A 17,396-nucleotide genomic window follows, 5' to 3' on the forward strand; every position below is an offset into this window, starting at 1 on the left:
AGTAAAACATAGTAATCGGGAATTTTCCCTTAAGGTAATGTTTGGCATCGATAACGATTTTTCCTTGCTAATTATCCAGAAATCGGTGATTTCAGGAATCAATGATTTCAATGGCCGATTATTTTTGTATTAGAGTTATTATTCAATGTCATGTTGGATGCCATGTCATCCTTGGAAAATTGGAATCAATTAAAAATCAAGAAATCACTTGGAAATGTGATCCCTGAAATGGGATGATTTCAATAATTGTTTTTTGGTTGATTTCCCAAAAATTGACATAATTGGCCAACCAAATAAGAAAAAAATCACTTATTTTTCAAAGTCTACTATGGATCCTATATGGCACCTAGGGGTGGATTCGAGCCAAGTTGAGCCGAATAGCTAGCTATTCGAGCTCATCTCGCCAAGGTAGTACGAGATTTGAGCTAGAACCTTGAGCTCGAGCTTGACTCGAGTCAAAAGCGCACAAGCTTGAGTTCGACTTGGCTCGAGCTTGACTTGAGAAAATTGTTTTATAAAAACAAAAAAAGTTATATATAATTTTTTTTATTTGATATTTAAAAAATTAAGAATTATAATAATTAGTTATTATTATATATAAAAATAAAAATATTATATATATTATATATATTATATATTCTTATTATTATTATTATTATTATTATTATTATTATTATTTAGCTATTCGAGCTTGGCTCACAAGCCTCACGAGCCAAGTTTTATTTGGCTTGACTAAAACCAAACCGAACTCGAATAGCTCATGTAAAGCTCAGCTCGTGCCACCCCTAATAGTGCCAATTTCTGATCATCAATGCCAAACACCACTTAAATTAACTAGATTTTTCGATTTTATTTTCTCAACTTAATTTTTTTCGCGTTTTTTCAGTTTCTTATAAGTACCCTAGCCTTATCGGCTTATCCCAGGGATGCTAATCTGCAAGCAGCGAGCTTAATTAAAAAGAGATGACGTGTACACACGTGATCATCTTTGTTCCCCTATCAATAATACGACCTCCAATGCTCATTCAAAGTTTGAAAATTTTGATATGTTGAATGGCCTACTGTTTAAAAATGGTCTTTTAGGCTTCAAAAAAAAAGTCTTACAAGTAGAATCATCCATGATGAACACACACAAGTATTACTCCTAGCAACTAGGTATAGAAACCGCTCTTTCTCTGAAACCACTCCCTCTTTGCATGTCGCGACTTGGAGATCTCTCTGCAAGTCACACAACCACTTCCTCTCTCTCTCTCTGTTTAGAGAGAGTTTCTCTCTCGCTCCCTTTTCCTTTATCTTTTCTTTTCTTTTTGTTTGTTTTTTTCTTCTTTTTGCAGGAGTTTTGACAAAGGGTTACTTGCTCTTGGATCCTGTATTGGGCTTTCTATACCAGTGGGTGTTGTTTTTTGTTTTGCCGTCCATGGTTAAGTCCAATCGCTGTTCTCTGATAGAAACAATTCATGATCAGTTCCATTCGCAATTCTCCGGCGAATGCCATTATGGAGGGCAGTTACAGTATCTGTTATCGGTTGTAATGTTTAGGGCTCTATCATCTTTTGTGGATCTACCCCAACCATGCTATTATCGACTTTTTGCAATCTCTTTTGTGAACCTTTCTTGTCTTTTCTCTTGTTGTTTATGGTGGATTGGAGTTGTGTTGTTCTACTTTTGTTGGTGATTCTTCACCTTTATTTGATTGTAGAAGTTCTTTTGTTCTCCTACATCCATTTCTGTATTTTATTTTTCATGAAAATTGTATTTGGGTTTTGATTGGCTTTTTTGACAAATATATGTAGTTGTATCAATTTCTTGAATGAATGAAATATATTTTAAGCCTTCAAAAAAGAAAAAAGAAAAACTAGGTATATCATTGGCTTGTTGCGGGATCCATCTTAGTGGGACCAAACGACCCATGTGATTCTCAGATTATTCATCTCTCCTCGCTTGGAAGTATCAGATCAAGAATTAAGATAAAGACGAGAGGAAATTGTTATCATTCGGGTCCCATCATCAGCTCAAATCAATTGGACCAGTAGCCAGCCGTGAGAACCCACTCAAAAATGACTCTGGATGTGCTCCTTAGAGAGCCCTCCTCATACTAACTTTACAACATGTCTCAACCGGACATCATGGATATCTCTATAACTTATGTGTTGTTATACACGATAGGATGTGCTGATGTGATGTGGTGCGTTATATGAAGAGCAAATCCCAATTCCTCAAAAATAATATCCACTATTCCTCCAAAGTTGTGGGCTCTATAGGTGTTAGGATCGCATTATTAAGATTAGATTTATCAACTGCAGCCGTGTCTCCGACTCCGTTCTTCGGCTTAGGCCGATATTCAAGGCAATTTCGAAATTATTCTTTGGGTTAAGCCCATGTCGTGGAATACCATTGAAAAAGCCCAGGCGAAAATTAGCAGTAAATATCTCGCCTTTTTTTTATTTTTATTTTTGGTAAAAGAATCTAGCCTGGTTTGGCTGGTTCTTTTTCTTCCCTTAAATATTAATAAATTATTATTATTTGGGAAATTGTCGAAAATTCATCATGAATTTTCAATATTTCTCTTAAACTCACCACAACTTTTCAAAATGTTTAAAACTCACCATTTCAGTAAGTTTTTATTTTCAAAACTCATCTTTAGTGCATCGTTACTGTTTCTTAACAGAGATGTCCCTGTCAACATACATAATAATTTTCATGACCAAATTACCCTTGAATAGTGAGTTAGAGGAAAAATGGTATTTTCAGTTTTCAATTTTCTTATTTTTTTTTATATTTTTAGTGTTTGATTATAATTTCTGTTTTTTTTTAAATTTTTCTATTTTCTACAATTTAAAAAATTTCTTGCATTTTTGTTATTTATTTACAGTATCTGTGTTTTTTATAATTTTTGGTATTTTTCTACAATTTTTATTTTCTGATTTTATTTTTTAATTTCTATAGTTTCTATAATTTGAAAATAATTTTTTATATTTTTGTCTATAATTTTTATATTTTTATGTATTTTATATTTAAAAATATATTTTTTTGAATTTTTTCTTTTTTTAATGTTTAAATATTAAAATGATAATATATTAACACCCGCTAATTTATTTAACGTATAAATTAGTGATTAAGTGAGTTTTACACATTTTAAAAAGTTGTGGTGGTTTAAGAGAAATGAAACTCAGTGAGTTTTAGACAAATTCCCTTGCTGTGCGCGTTCGGACAAAAAAATGGAAAGGACAAAATCCAGTTCATCAAAATATAGGCCCTTCAAAGCTCATATCCCGCCTGTTGATTGTTGAACCTCTTCCATTCCCTCCCTTCCTCTCTCTCTCTCTCTCTCTCTCTCTCTCTCTGTAATTCATCTCCCTTCACTTCGTTTCTAATGGCGTCGATTATAGGAGATAATCTAACTAGAGAACAGTATGTTTACCTGGCCAAGCTCGCCGAACAGGCTGAGCGATATGAAGAGATGGTTAGCTTCATGGAGAAACTGGTAGTTGGATCTTCCTCGGTTGGTGAGCTCACGGTCGAGGAGCGAAACCTTCTCTCTGTCGCTTACAAGAACGTGATTGGATCTCTACGTGCCGCCTGGCGAATCGTCTCTTCGATCGAGCAGAAGGAAGAGGGGCGCAAGAATGAGGAACATGTAGCTCTTGTCAAAGATTACAGATCAAAGGTTGAATCCGAGCTCTCTACCGTATGCGCTGGTATACTGAAGCTCCTGGATGCACACCTTATTCCATCGGCCTCCGCCAGCGAGGCCAGGGTGTTCTATCTCAAGATGAAGGGGGATTACCATCGATACCTAGCTGAATTCAAGGTCGGGAATGAGCGTCAGGAGGCCGCGGAAGATACTATGCTCGCTTACAAGGCTGCTCAGGTATTTATAGGGATTTTAATTTTTTCTAAGGCCCTGCTTGATCTTTTAGGGTTTGATCTATAGGCTCAGTTTGGAAGGAATACAAACTGAGCCATAAGTATTACCGGGATCAAAATTTTAAACTGATCTCAGTAATGATTGTTTTTCCATCAAATGCTAATAAGGTCCTGAATGAGGTTGGGCTTCATATTTGCAGGTTGATGCATGTCAGTAAAAGTAAATGAGTTTTGCTTATTGCTGTTTTATTTATTTTGATTGAAGGATATTGCACTTGCTGATCTTGCCCCGACGCATCCTATAAGATTGGGGCTGGCACTCAACTTCTCTGTGTTTTACTACGAAATACTCAACTCATCAGAGAAAGCTTGCAGCATGGCAAAACAGGTTCTGTTCATCCCTTAGGATTTCCACAATTGTTTATGATTCGAACCTTTTTACCCCTTATGTCCTTTGTGCTTGGTTGTTCTGATTTCTAGTGTGAGTGACGGTGTAAAAGTCTATTAAAATTATATAGTTATTATTTATTTTATGATGTGGGAGTGTGTACATATTCGTGGTTTGATCTTATTAGTTTCTTTCAAAAATTCAAACTTTTTTAAAGCCTATTGGATGTTTTAACAAGGCTTTGCTAGCGAAGAGGGATTTTTTGGGTATTTTGGTTTTCGTTAAACTCAAGAAATAGCTTAAAAGAGTTGATGTAAATCATAACTTCAAATCTGTGGTAAGGCCCAAAACTTCGACTCAAAAAGCCCAAATCTGATCCTCCAGTGCCCCAACCCAACTCAAAAAGCATAATTCTTGAACCCGACTTGACCCAACCCGTAACATTTCAACTATATTTTTTTAACAAGTTTTGAAGACCTAAAATCCATTAATTTAAGTTGGGAAATTGTTTTATAAATTTTAAGGTGTCACTTTTCCCATTAAAAAAAAAAAAGAAGAAAACCAATATCAACATGTAAATAAATCTTAAACTTTAGGGCTATAGAGTTCTAAGTCAAAAAGGTACAGAATACTGTGTATATATGTAGGGTATCATGACCCGGTGGGGCGGGTCAGCTAAAACCCGAACCCAACTCTACTTGAAGAATCAAAACCCTAACCTGACCCTAAAGCTGAAATGCTTGACCCTAACCTGGGTCGGGTCAAGCCAGGTTTACCATTTAACCCGACCCATTGACATCCCTAGGTGAATCTATAGCTAGCTAAGGGGTTCTTGAATCAGACTTTGAGATTCAGGAAATCCATCTTCAAACCCTTCATTTAGCCTTACTGAAGCACAAACATCAGTTTTGCAAAGGTAATAAAAATTGAGGAAGATCACAAACCATCAGGTCAATGATTTCATAATTGAGTTGGGTTTTATTTGATTGATACCGAGCTTCATTCCCTTGACAAGAACACAAGGCTAATGAGGAGGGCAAGAAAAGCTTTATGTTCGTGTGAGGGTACCACAGATGGTTCATTAGTGGTTACTCCCAAAAATCCAGTGATTTAAAAGGTGCACCTAGGCGCATAGGCGAGGCACATACCCTAAAATGCGCCTCGCCTAGGTCCTAGCTCCTAAGTGTAGCCCTTTCAAAAGGTGCATGCCTGGTGCGCCTTATGCGCCTTAGCCCAGGCATGCACCTTTTTAAAATTTTATGCTTTTTTGCTTTTTTTTGAACCTAGCAACTAGGCACTGGAGTGGAATAGAACCCCCTTTTTGCTAATGTTGTTCATTCATTCATTTTAATAAAATATCTTTTTAAAAGGCAATTAAAGTTATAAATCATTATTTTTTATGTGTGAATTAAGAATTTAATATCTTGACATGGACTTGTTTGGGCTTGCCTTGAGGGTGTGGTACAAAGGCGGCTTGTAGAATCGTAATGCAATTGAAGGAAAAAGAAAGAGATTGTGGGTTTTACATGCTTGAAAATGCTTTACATGTTTGATTTTATTTTTAAATTTTCATTTGAATACTATTTACATGTCATGTTTATGTATTTTAATTTTATATAATAGGTTTTATAAAACATTTGTTTTGAAATTTAATTTTATATTTTTATTAATATTATGTTTAACCTTTCTTGATTTTTTTTGAAAAATTGGCATTTTTTGAATATTCTAACATTTTTATTTTTTATTTTTTAGCTTTCTTTTTTTTTTTGTATTTTTGTGCCTTGCTTCAAAAAGGTGTGCGCCTCGGGCGCAAGTTGGCCCTTGTGCTTTTTTTTTGTGTCTTGCGCTTTTAGAACACTGCAAAAACCTCGATTGGATGAATTTGGTTCTTATTTATTTATTTTTGATCAATCAATGTGTCTATTTGTGCATGGTTAGCGATTAAAAAAGTCTTTTTCTCAGCAGCCCACAGAATCTGTGAAGTCCATTATGGTTAAGAATGTTGGTTAATTGCTATATGCTAGAGTAACTTTTGCTTCAATTCACTTATAAAAAAAACTTTTGCTTCAATCGTAAGTCCATTTATGTTTGACTGAAGGAGATATCCATAATTTATCTTCTCCATGAAATGCTATAGCCAAGGACAGTCTTAGGTCAAGTTGCAATGATAACCATGTCCTAGGAAAACCTTAAACATCATTCAAAATGGCAAAGCTTCTATTGCCATGTCTTGACTGCTAACTGTTTGAGATATTTTTGTATTTCTTTTAATAAACTAAACTATTTTTGGAACATGCCCCCTACTCCCTTAATCTCAACTCAGCTCAACCTAACAAACAAAGCCTTATCCCAACTATATGAGGTCAGCTACATGAATCCTTTTTCACCATTGCATGGTCACATCCATTGTTAATTTGAGCTCTAAATTATTTATTACAACCTAGACCAGTGTTCTTTTTGTCCTACCCGGTACCCGTAACTCATCTAAACTCTTCAACCTGCAAAATATCACTTTTCATACTGGTTTGTTAGGTGGTTTCATGTACATGCAAAATTATCTTAGCGTAGACTCATTTTGTCACTTATTGGAGCTGCTCCTAGATTACTCTTAATACAATCATTTATAATTCTAGCATTTCTGGTTTTACCACTCATCCATCTCCCATTTGCATTTCTGCCACACTTCTTTTTAATTATGTTGCCCTTTTGGTTGCTTGATGCTTTACTCCAGACAATTTTGTAGGCTTGTCCCATAAAGCTTCCCTTTTAACCCAATTGGGCATTCTAGATTGATGTGTTGGCCTATCATTTTGTTGAGTTTAGTGTTTCTGAAACTCTGGATCCATTTATAATGGTAACACATAGGACTATTTCCTAGTTATATAAATTATGTAATTGCCTTGGTTTCATAGGATAGGTATATTATGTTTTTTCATGGTTAGGTCCATCTTACAATAAACAATCATATACATGATATCAATTTGATGAATTTGATTGATGAGATTGGATAGCTATGATCAATAGGCATCAGGCTAGATGCACAAAGATCCAGTCTTAGATTGTATGGGCCTTAAAAGATGAGAAAATAAGTTTTGCAAGGTGCCTTTCTTGGGCTGGCAAGCATGAGAACATGGGTTCAAGTCTGAGGGCAGCCACTTTCTGTGAAAAAATTCCAAAGATTAGGACCACCTAGTCTACCCCTCCCAAGACCCCAGATAGCTGGGACCAATTCAGATGCCTTTCTTATTATTAGGTTGAAGAGTGCAGAGCCATGTGTTATGATAGAAAGGCGATAAATAAACGTAGAAGTTTATCTTATGTTGCATTGCTGACTTGCTGTATAGGAAATGGAATCTATAATTCATTATATCAAATAGGCAGAAAATTTCAAGTTATGCAAAACTGGCCCTAAATCCAAACTGTTGGCATTGAACAATGTAGGAAAATACCCAAGGTTAGGTTCATATCTAGTCTACCCCTCCCAAGGCCGTTGATAGCAGGGACAAACATTTAGTAATGGCCTTCTTTTTTTTGTTTTTTTTTGTTTTTGAAAGTTAGTAATGGCCTTCTGTTGGCACTGAACACTGTCCGACATGTGGAAACTTGAGCTGTTTAAGAGTCCTTGCAATATTCATCTCTTAGCTAGTTGTAAAAGAGGTCAAAGATAAGAGAGGATGTAGTTTCATAAATATTTCATGTCTGGTTTGGACTTTGGACTGTGCTTCTGCTTTTCTGGTAAGTCCAGTCACCCAATGGTAAAAGGAGAATGCAGAACCAACTTTGGGAGGATACTCGACAGGTGAGAGATGCATCATTATATCATTGGGGATAACGAGTTATTGACTCTATGGATATTCAAGAAGTGAGAGATGCATCATGATATCATGATGGATAAAGAGATAATGGCTTTATAGAAGATCAGAATACTATCAGTAGATCACTAGTCTTCCATTTCCAGGCTATCCTGTTGAGCATGTCATTCTAGTTCTTATTTCTTCCACTACCAGTAGATCACTATTTGGGTTCTTCCTTTCCTTTTAATATTACTAGCTGGGTAGCATGTGCAAATGCACATGCATGAGATGAATATAATGAACTAAGATTTTGTGATGATCCTCTTGACGTGAAGCCAAGTATTGGCACTATATTGGCAAGGATTGTTCCTTTTTTTTTTTTTTTTTATTTGCACTGTGTACCACTATGGCGTAGCAACTTTTTTAGCCCATATTATTTTCTATTATACATGTGAATCTATTTCCTTTTTCTGTTCCTTGCATTTTTCAATTATTATTATCTTTTTATATGCAGGCTTTCGAGGAAGCCATTGCCGAACTCGATACCTTGGGCGAGGAGTCATACAAGGACAGCACTCTTATCATGCAGCTCCTAAGGGACAATCTCACCCTCTGGACTTCTGATGCTCAGGTAAAAATAAATATGTCAGATAATCAGATGACAATTGAGTAGTATAGGGCCAGCACTGTTACCATATTCATATGAGTTTTAATCAAATTGCAATATTTGTATATGCAGGATCAGTTGGATGAGGCATAGAAAGATGTTACAGGGTGCTGGTGATTCATTGTTCTCCTTGAGGAGGTGGGCGCAAATGTCATTTTCTCTGTAATCTGCATATACGACTGATTAATGTGTAATCTAAACTCAACAGAGACATCAATTGATGCAGTTTCTAATATTCGAATTAGATTTACTTTTTCAAAATTTAAAAACACTTAGGTACCCTTTGTCAAGTCTTTTTTAAAGATTTGACAGTTAAAAGACTTAGTGAGCTTTTACATAACATCTCGACAGCCCATAGACCGTTTGATTGGATGTGCATTTTTTTACGTGAAGACAAGACAAAAAAGGCAAGAAATTTTATTTTTAGTTTCCTAAAATAGGTTTGAATCAAGCTTCATGCATTTTTTGAGGGCATAGTCTTTCAGTAGTTTGATCTTTTCCCCCACCCAAACGGAAAAAGGTGAAAATGCATGTTGCTGGTAGGGGTGCAAATGACTGATCCGATCTGATCCTATTTGGTCGAATTCGGGTCATCCCTGTTTTGACCTTTAGATTGGATTTGGATCACCCGCTATCTGATATATATATATATATATATGTTATTTATTTATTTATAAATATATTTTTTATATTATATTTTTATAAATTTGTTATATTATTTATTTTTTATAAAAACATGTATATATATGATGAAAATAATTAAAGATACTTGTATTATTTTGTTTTTACTTTATTTAAATTAGTATATTTTATTTTTCTTTTAATAATTTATTAAATTTTAAAGAAAACAAGTCAAATCGGATTAGATTCAAATATTTGATTTACTGATAGGATTCAGATTCAAATAGAGTCCTATTAGATCTGATTGAATCTTCAGATCCTGTAAAAAATCAATAGCATCATTTGGAGAAAATGTTTGCATATATGACGACTTGTCCATGATTCACAAGTAATATGAATCATGGAGGGATTCCTCATCCGAGGTGGTGAAATTTTAGAGCTGTGTCTGAAAGTGATGTAAAACTCTACCGATAAAGTTAAAAACTCATGGTTTAAAATCTATAAATTGTTGTGCTTTGAAAAACGTGATAGTCGATGGTTTAAAATCTATTTACATTGGTTATTGATGTAAGGGGAGTTTTACATTGATTTATAATGTAAAACTCTACTCCATCAAAACGTTGACAAATCTGAATTGGTAGTGGAATTTTACATCGATCTTGATTTATATTGCAAATACATATTGACAAAAACGAAGCAATGGTGGAGTTTTACATTGATACCGATTTACATTGCAAACAAACATAGCCTAGGTGTTGCTTTGGTTTACTTCCTATAGATGCTCCATTTGGTTCGTGGGAGTAGGGGTCAGGAATCAGAATCAGAACCATAATAGGTTATTCCAATTCCAACTATTCATCTATTTGGTTGGGTGGAATTAGTATCCCATTCTCAGTTATGGTGGAATGACATTTCTCAATTTGAGCAATGGGCCATTCCCTCCCCCTTCTTGGGAATGAAAATCCCATTCCAGTTGATTCCAATTCTCATTCTGGTTCTTGTTTGAACTGAATAGACTATGAGAATAGACCATTCCGATTGAGGATGCAAACCAAATGGACCCTAAGTGTGCAACAAAGAGCATAGAACCAAGGTTTAAAATATGAATGCTATTTTCGATGGGAAAATCTATGATGGAAAGGCATGATACTAGAAAGGCTTTGACTAATCATTAACCCCCCCTCCTCTAGTGTGAATTTTATGATGCATCATAGTGGAACCTAGGGGTTAGCAAATGGGTAGGTTTTACCTTGAACTGAATGGAACCAACCTGGAATTGGACTTAAATCGACCTTATGAATCGATCTTTTATAGAGTAGGGTATGCTTCCAAATTCTTGGAATCGATCCCCACCCAAGCCAATTCTTGGGTTTAAGGTTTATTCTACCCGAACTGACCTGATGAATCAGCCTTGGTGGAGTCGACCTTATACCGAACTTGTCTCAAAATACTTTTGAGGATGTGAAGATTTGAACCCAAGTACTCGTGGTTACTTAAGTAATTTGATCATTTGTTTTCATTTTAATAATTGAATGTGCATAAAGTATTGTAAAAGGTAATATTTATAAAATTTTTAAATTATAATAATAAGTTTTGAACCATACATTAATATTTTAAAATAATCTACATGTTAAATTACTCATTTTCATCAATAAAAATAGGGTCCGACTATGACATGAAAAAGATATCCAAAAAACAATTGGCTAACAAACTGGAATCATAAACGCGGTAACCAATAAAGTGTTATTTATCAAAATTCATGGGTGGGTTTTGATTGGTCAAAACACTTTTCATACCATATCTTTTCCACATCATAGATTTTCCCATAAAAATAATATAAGTTATAAAATATATAATGTATTTATTAAAAATGAAGTTTTTAAAGAACATGTTTCATTAAATAAAAAACAGGTTCTATGGGTAGACCCTATAATTGACATTGGAACCTCCAAGACCAGAAATGACCTTGGTATTTACTTTTTACAAGATAGGTTCTGGTTCCAAAAACTTGAATTCTTAAAAGGTAGGTTCTAAGTTCTGCCCTGGAGCCAAACCAAATCGACTCATGCTCACCCCTTGTAGAACCCATTTGACCATTGTATTCTTTATTGCATTGTATCAAGCCCGCATTGGTCGACAGAAAAGGATAAAGATGAAGGTCAATATGCTGCTATACTGAAACTCTAAATATATAATTGATATGTACGATGTTGTGATATTTTGAAATTGATTTGAAGTGTAAGGATATATTAATAATGTAATTAGATTTGAGATACCTTAGATTACATTAGTAGATCAATGGCTTGGGAAAATTCAAAATTCATAAAAAAATAATTTATTCATTAAACAACCATAAGTTTGATCTATAAAGATTTATCAAATTCATTGATCCCAATTAATGTAATAATTTGTAAAATACCATGTAATGTGTCTAAAATTCTTGATCAATGCATTATTAGATTTAGTGTTACCAAAGTACCTATACAATTTGTAAGAATTGTGATGTTTCTAGGCGTATTCAGATCTCTAATGTTAGAGACTGGTATTTCAGTATCCAAATCTCTAATTTTGGAGACTGATGGCAATACACGGAAGCCCGCCCATGCGTTTCTTTATCTGGTTGGGGTATGCGAACGGCGTTTACGTAATGGGAGCAAAATGTGTCTGATGTAGGTGTAGGAATGGGCTTCAAATATCAAATAAGTGCTTACATTAGGAAGTACAAGTGTTAAGCGAAAAAGCACTTCTTTCAAACAGAGTAGAATTGGTATTTTGAGAACCACATGATGGGAAAGAAACACATTTAACTTTTTTTTTTTAAAAAAAGCACTTTAAAAAAACCAAAAATTTAAACTTAATCAAAACGGGTTTATCGAAAAATAGCACCTGATTAGTCAGCCACTTTATCATACTAGTTGATTGGCTGTAAGTTTTTCATATATCATGCCTTTTTTGAAATCATAGTTGAACCCTTATTTAAAAATGCTTATTCAGGCTTATTTCCCAAATACAAATAAATGTTTATTAGCATGATCCCAACCTAAAATAAGCACTTTTTCTAAATTCCATTAAGTACTTAAATACCACATGATAGGTCACCCTCCTTATGATACCGGTTGATTTGGTTGTAAGTTTTTCAAATATCATGTCTTTCTGGTATCATACTTGAGCCCTTATTAAAAAAGTGCTTATTCAGGTTTATTTCCCAAATATATAAGTTTTTAGAGCAAATTTCATAAACTATCCCCACAGTTTAATTAATTGACAAAATATACCCTTATTGTTTAACTGTTGTCTTAGAGTACACCTACCGTTTCTAACAATTGTCATCATTGTTAAATTATAACCGATGATGTGCAATTCGGTCGGTCCTAGCTGCCGGTTACCTCGCTTCTGATGAGATTGGAGGTGTCTGAAACAAGGAAGAAAATGGAGACTTCCGGGGAGGAACCCGGTTGGAATACTCCAAAGCTCAAGTTAGTGCTCTTCAGAAGTCAAGAGAAATGGGGAATTCTAAGACCAGAAAGCGCAAGGATCACCTACCTCTTCTTTGAGAGATGGGGCCCTTTTATAATCACCCTGCACACTTACTTCCATACCTCTGCTAGTTCGGGTATCATTACCTCCGCAAGATCGGGTGTCATAACCTCAACTGCCAGTTGCCAAATCGAATGTCATAACCTCCACTGCTAGTTGCCAGTTGCCAGTTCGGGTGTCATAACCTCCACTGTTCCTTGTTAGGGCTGTTTCTGCCATGTCTGAGATGGCAGTGGCAGGTGGCCGTTGGAGGGCGACTGTCATGTGTTAGACCCCTAATCAGTCAGGTGCGCCGCCTCCGTGTACGGGCTTCCTGGGTGTCAGGTACGGCTTAGTCAAGCGATTTGGAGCCGAAGTGGTGTGCGAGATGAAGTCTTGAGTTCGGACAGAAGTATGGCCCAAACTGCCCCTGGGTGGGCAGTTCGGGTTTTTTGCCTTTTGTGCTATTTGTAAGGCTCAGGACCTTGAAGGGAGAGCTCGAGTTCCTCCTTGGGGAGCTCGGGACTCTAGCTTGGAGCTCGGGTTGTAGGTTCTTCCTTTGGGGGAGCTTGGGACTCCTTTTCTCGGAGCTCGGGTTGTGGGCCCGCTGCTGTGCCGAGCTAGCGCTTCTGCCAGGTCACCCTCGGTTGCTTCCACGTGTCGCATGGCCAAGGGGTCGGGTCAAATCTCCCTCCATCAATTGCCCCCCACTCCCATGCTCGGGGTCCTGACCCGGTGTGGGGAGTTCACAAGATGACAGGTGGATTTGCCTCAGGATGTCTTGGCCTTGGGTTGGAACTTCTCCGGTCTGACCTGCTTGTGTTTTTGGCTCAACCAGGGTCGGCTTGGTTTGGCCAGGGGTCAATCCCGGGTTGCGTGTAGTTCACGCGCGTGAACGATTTCAAATTTTTGAACGTAAAAAATGTGCGCCAAACTGTCTTTTCCTCGGGGGGTACGCGGTTGGTTTCATGGGGAGCCGTTGGATGATTTCGATCTTGGCCGTTGATGCGTGAGTACAGTGGCTATAAATAGTGGGGGCCCCTGGTCACTTTCCGTTGCCATCCTTCAGCGTTCGTTCCCTGAGCTCGCGTCTCAGGCTATCAGCTCGCGTCACTTTCTGTAGTCCGGTAGCTTTTCCTGGTGAGTCCTCGACCTTCTCTTTGTTCCAATGTCTAGTTCGGGTAGTTTAAGTAGTCTCCTGGGAGGAGGTCCGATGTTGGTTCTACGAACCGAACTGCTGCCCCCGACAGCTTTAGTGAGTCTGAGGCGAGGCCTGAGGTAGAGCTCGAGGAAGAGCTCGTAGGCCGAGTCACCCCGGGTAGTTTGGCATCCACCTCCCGTCGAGGTCGGGTGTCAGATAAGTTCGGACCTTCCACTGTGACGTCCGAGAGGTTTTGGTCCCTTATCGTCCAGTACAACCTGCCCGGGGAGTATACTTACTTTTTACCCTCGGGCGACTTTCCTTGGGAGCACGGTCCGGATGAGATCGTGATATTTCGGGAGCAGCTTGTTGCCGGGCTACACCTTCCCTTCATCCCCTAATCGTTGAGGTCATGAACCACTTCGGCGTCACTATAGGTCAGCTTCACCCGAACTCTATCTGCAACATTGTCGGGACCATCTCCCTTTGCTGTGAGCACTGCCTTCTTTTGGACTTGGAAATTTTTTCGCTATTCTCATGCTTAAGAAACAAGCATGTCCCCTGCCTGGGTGTAGGAGGGCGTACTACTTGTCACCTCGCCCGAGCTTCAAGCTCTTACACGATATCCCAAATAAGGTCCTGGCATGGAAGCGGGACTAATTCGTGGTTCGAAGTGCTACGGGGTGGCCGTTTCCTACTGAGTGGGGTTTGGCTGCTCCTGACCCCAGTGTCGCATTAGACGAAGATACGGTGAAGGGCCTCCAGGACTGGGCCCGACAAGGGCTCAAATGCGAAGTCTACCTGACGAAGGACAAGCTTATTCAGGCTGGTCTGAGTTTGGGTAGGTTTCTTGCTCAAATGAAGATACTCTTGCTTTTGTTCTTATTTTCGTCTTCTGACGCCGAGCTTCTTTTTGTAGGTGTTATGGAGGCAAAGAAGACTCGAAGTGCGAACTTGTTTGTTGGCATGAAAAGGAGGAAGCGAGCTGCTAAGCGGGTCCATGCCGATCCTTCCCGGGTTACAGAGTCTGAGGCACCAAGAATGGAGCCTCTTGGGGAGCCCAAGGTGCCCCCTCCAGTTCAGGAAGTGGCAAGGGTCCCCTATGCCGACACTGCTTATTCTCGGGCTATGCCTTCGGACTCGGGAAGTCACGATGATGTTGGAGCGTGCTGACGCCGAGCTACTCTCTCCGAAAAAGCAAGAAGGCTACTTGCCCCAAGGAGGTCGTAGCGTGGGCCGATCTTCCTACAAATCTCATAGGCACTCAGGCTGCCTCTCACGCCATGGTGGTAAGTTGAAGTAGTGTCTTTTTTTTTTACCGAGCTGATTTGTCCTTGTTTTGGCAGGTAAACTCCTCTATCCACGCTTTGGTAATCCAGGCGGAAAGGGGCTTGAAGCGAGCACAAGCTGCCAAAGAGGCTTCTCATGCTGCGCAAGTTGAGCTGTCAAGGTCTCGGAGGGACAAAGAGGCCTTAGGAATGGTGGTGAGGCACATGGCGGACTTGAAGTTGGACCTGGAGCATCAGGTTGAGTACCTCCAAGAAGATATTAGGGAGAAGACTCAGATCTTTTCTCAGGCCGTTGAGGAGGCGAAGGTGAAAGCCGTTGAGGATTACATCACTTCGCCGCGCTTTGATGATATGATGGTGGGCTCGTACAGAAGGGGTTTCAAGCTGAACCGATGGATGATAAGGAACACGTACCCCGAGCTCGATATTAGTGCCATAACCACTTTGCGCATCACCCCGAAAATGGCTGCTGTAGCTTATGATGACGCGAATTCCGAAGACGAAGCAGGACCATCGGGTATTGTCGGAGTCCCTTCTGAAGGCAAGGAAGATTGACCTCTGGGCTTGTGAGCTCGTTTGTTGTTTTTTTTTTAAATACTGTAAAGCGAACATTTAGCAATGAAGTACTTTTTCTGTTCAAGTGTTGTGCAAATATTCTTCTTTTGCCGAAGTGACTATATGCCCGAACTGTTAGACTTAAGCCTCGAGGCGAGTTAACATAGTAAGGCTATGTGCCCGATCTGTTCTCTGCCCGGGTTAGTTAACATAGGCTGAATTGGGCCCTGGGCTATGCACTGAGCTTACTGTGCTGAGGTCATCTTTAGCTCGGCATTCTGGGCCTTGGGGTGCCGAGGTCCTTGTTAGCTAGGCATTCTGGTCCTTTGGCTCTGGTAGTGGCTTCATGGCCTGTTTAGTTTGATAATTTATAGGTAAAATCGTCTTAAATTGACGATGTTCCATGCCCGGGGTATCTGTTTACCTTCCAAAGTCTCGAGCTCGTATGCTCCCCCGAATACTCTCTTTACTCGGTAGGGTCCTTCCCAGTTCGACCCGAGTTTGCCAACGTCGGGCTCAGGTACCATGATCTTGCGGAGGATCAGGTCGCCGACGCGAAAGTTTCGTTTCTTAACTCTGGCGTTGTAGTACCGAGCTACCCTTTGCTGGTACGCTACGATTCTGATGTATGCGAGGTCCCTCACCTTGTCAAGTAGGTCGAGGTTGGTACGTAGTTCGTCATTATTAGTATTGTCGTTGTATGCTTCCAACCGAAGTGAGGGGATTTCGATTTCGGCTGGGATGACTACCTCCATGCCGTAGGTGAGGTTGAAGGGAGTTTCTCTAGTGGCGGTCTTCTCTGTAGTTCAGTATGCCCATAGGATGCTGGGCAACTCCTCTGCCCATAACCCTTTAGCTCGGTCTAGCCTGGCTTTTAGCCTACGGAGGATAGCTCTGTTCATGACTTCTGCCTGACCGTTTGCTTGTGGGTGCGCAACCGACGTGAAATTTTTCTAGATCCCCATGCGTTGGCACCACTCTTGGAATTTGATGTCCTCGAATTGCTTGTCGTTGTTGGAGATCAGCACCCGAGGTAGCCCGAAGTGGCACACTATGTTCTTCCAGAAGAAGTTCTGGAACCATTTCGAGTTGTGGTGGTTACGAGAGTTTCGGCTTCAACCCACTTGGTGAAGTAGTCTACTACCACTACTAGGAACTTCCTTCCTCCTGTTGCTGGCGGGAATGGTCCGAGTAGGTCGATACCCCATTGTGCGAAGGGCCATGGGTTGGTGAGGTACTTGAGGTCGGTGGCGGGCTGATGGTGAATATTGGTGTGCTTTTGGCACTTCTACACTTCCTGATTAGCCCGATGGCATCTGCTTTCATTGTTGGCTAGTGGTACCCTTGTCGTAGTGCCTTTTGAGCGACGGCCCTGCCCCCCAGGTGTTCGCCACATAGGCCTTCATGAATGTTGCGGAGTACGAGCTCGGCTTCGGGAGGTCGCAAGCAGCGCAGGTAGGGGAGTGTGTAGGATCTTCGGTACAACCGTCCGTTCATCATGATGTACTTGGTTGTCTGACGCACTACCCTCCTGGTGGCGTTGCGTTCTACGAGGAGG

General features: G+C 39.3%; 1 protein-coding gene across 1 annotated transcript; it reads left to right on the plus strand.

Moving 5' to 3' along the window:
- The first annotated feature begins 3,276 nt into the window (after positions 1 to 3,276).
- Positions 3,277 to 8,977, plus strand: LOC148876644 (14-3-3-like protein G-BOX factor 14 kappa). Its single transcript, XM_088947289.1, has 4 exons — positions 3,277 to 3,871; positions 4,133 to 4,255; positions 8,564 to 8,680; positions 8,789 to 8,977. The coding sequence occupies exons 1-4, from the start codon at positions 3,374 to 3,376 to the stop codon at positions 8,807 to 8,809; spliced, it is 759 nt and encodes a 252-aa protein (XP_088803415.1). The 5' UTR covers positions 3,277 to 3,373; the 3' UTR covers positions 8,810 to 8,977.
- The last annotated feature ends 8,419 nt before the right edge of the window (positions 8,978 to 17,396 follow it).

This window comes from Nelumbo lutea, chromosome 1 (assembly GCF_056320005.1).
Source record: "Nelumbo lutea isolate HS-2025 chromosome 1, American lotus-T2T, whole genome shotgun sequence".
In the NCBI taxonomy this organism is placed as follows: domain Eukaryota; kingdom Viridiplantae; phylum Streptophyta; class Magnoliopsida; order Proteales; family Nelumbonaceae; genus Nelumbo; species Nelumbo lutea.

What these genes read in the sequence shown, in the direction of transcription:
- LOC148876644 (XM_088947289.1), top strand. Translation starts at nt 3,374, where the DNA reads ATGGCGTCGATTATAGGAGATAATCTAACTAGAGAACAGTATGTTTAC. An exon ending in TCGCTTACAAGGCTGCTCAG is followed by an intron (nt 3,872 to 4,132) that starts GTATTTATAGGG and finishes TTTTGATTGAAG; the next exon opens with GATATTGCACTTGCTGATCT. An exon ending in CTTGCAGCATGGCAAAACAG is followed by an intron (nt 4,256 to 8,563) that starts GTTCTGTTCATC and finishes TTTTATATGCAG; the next exon opens with GCTTTCGAGGAAGCCATTGC.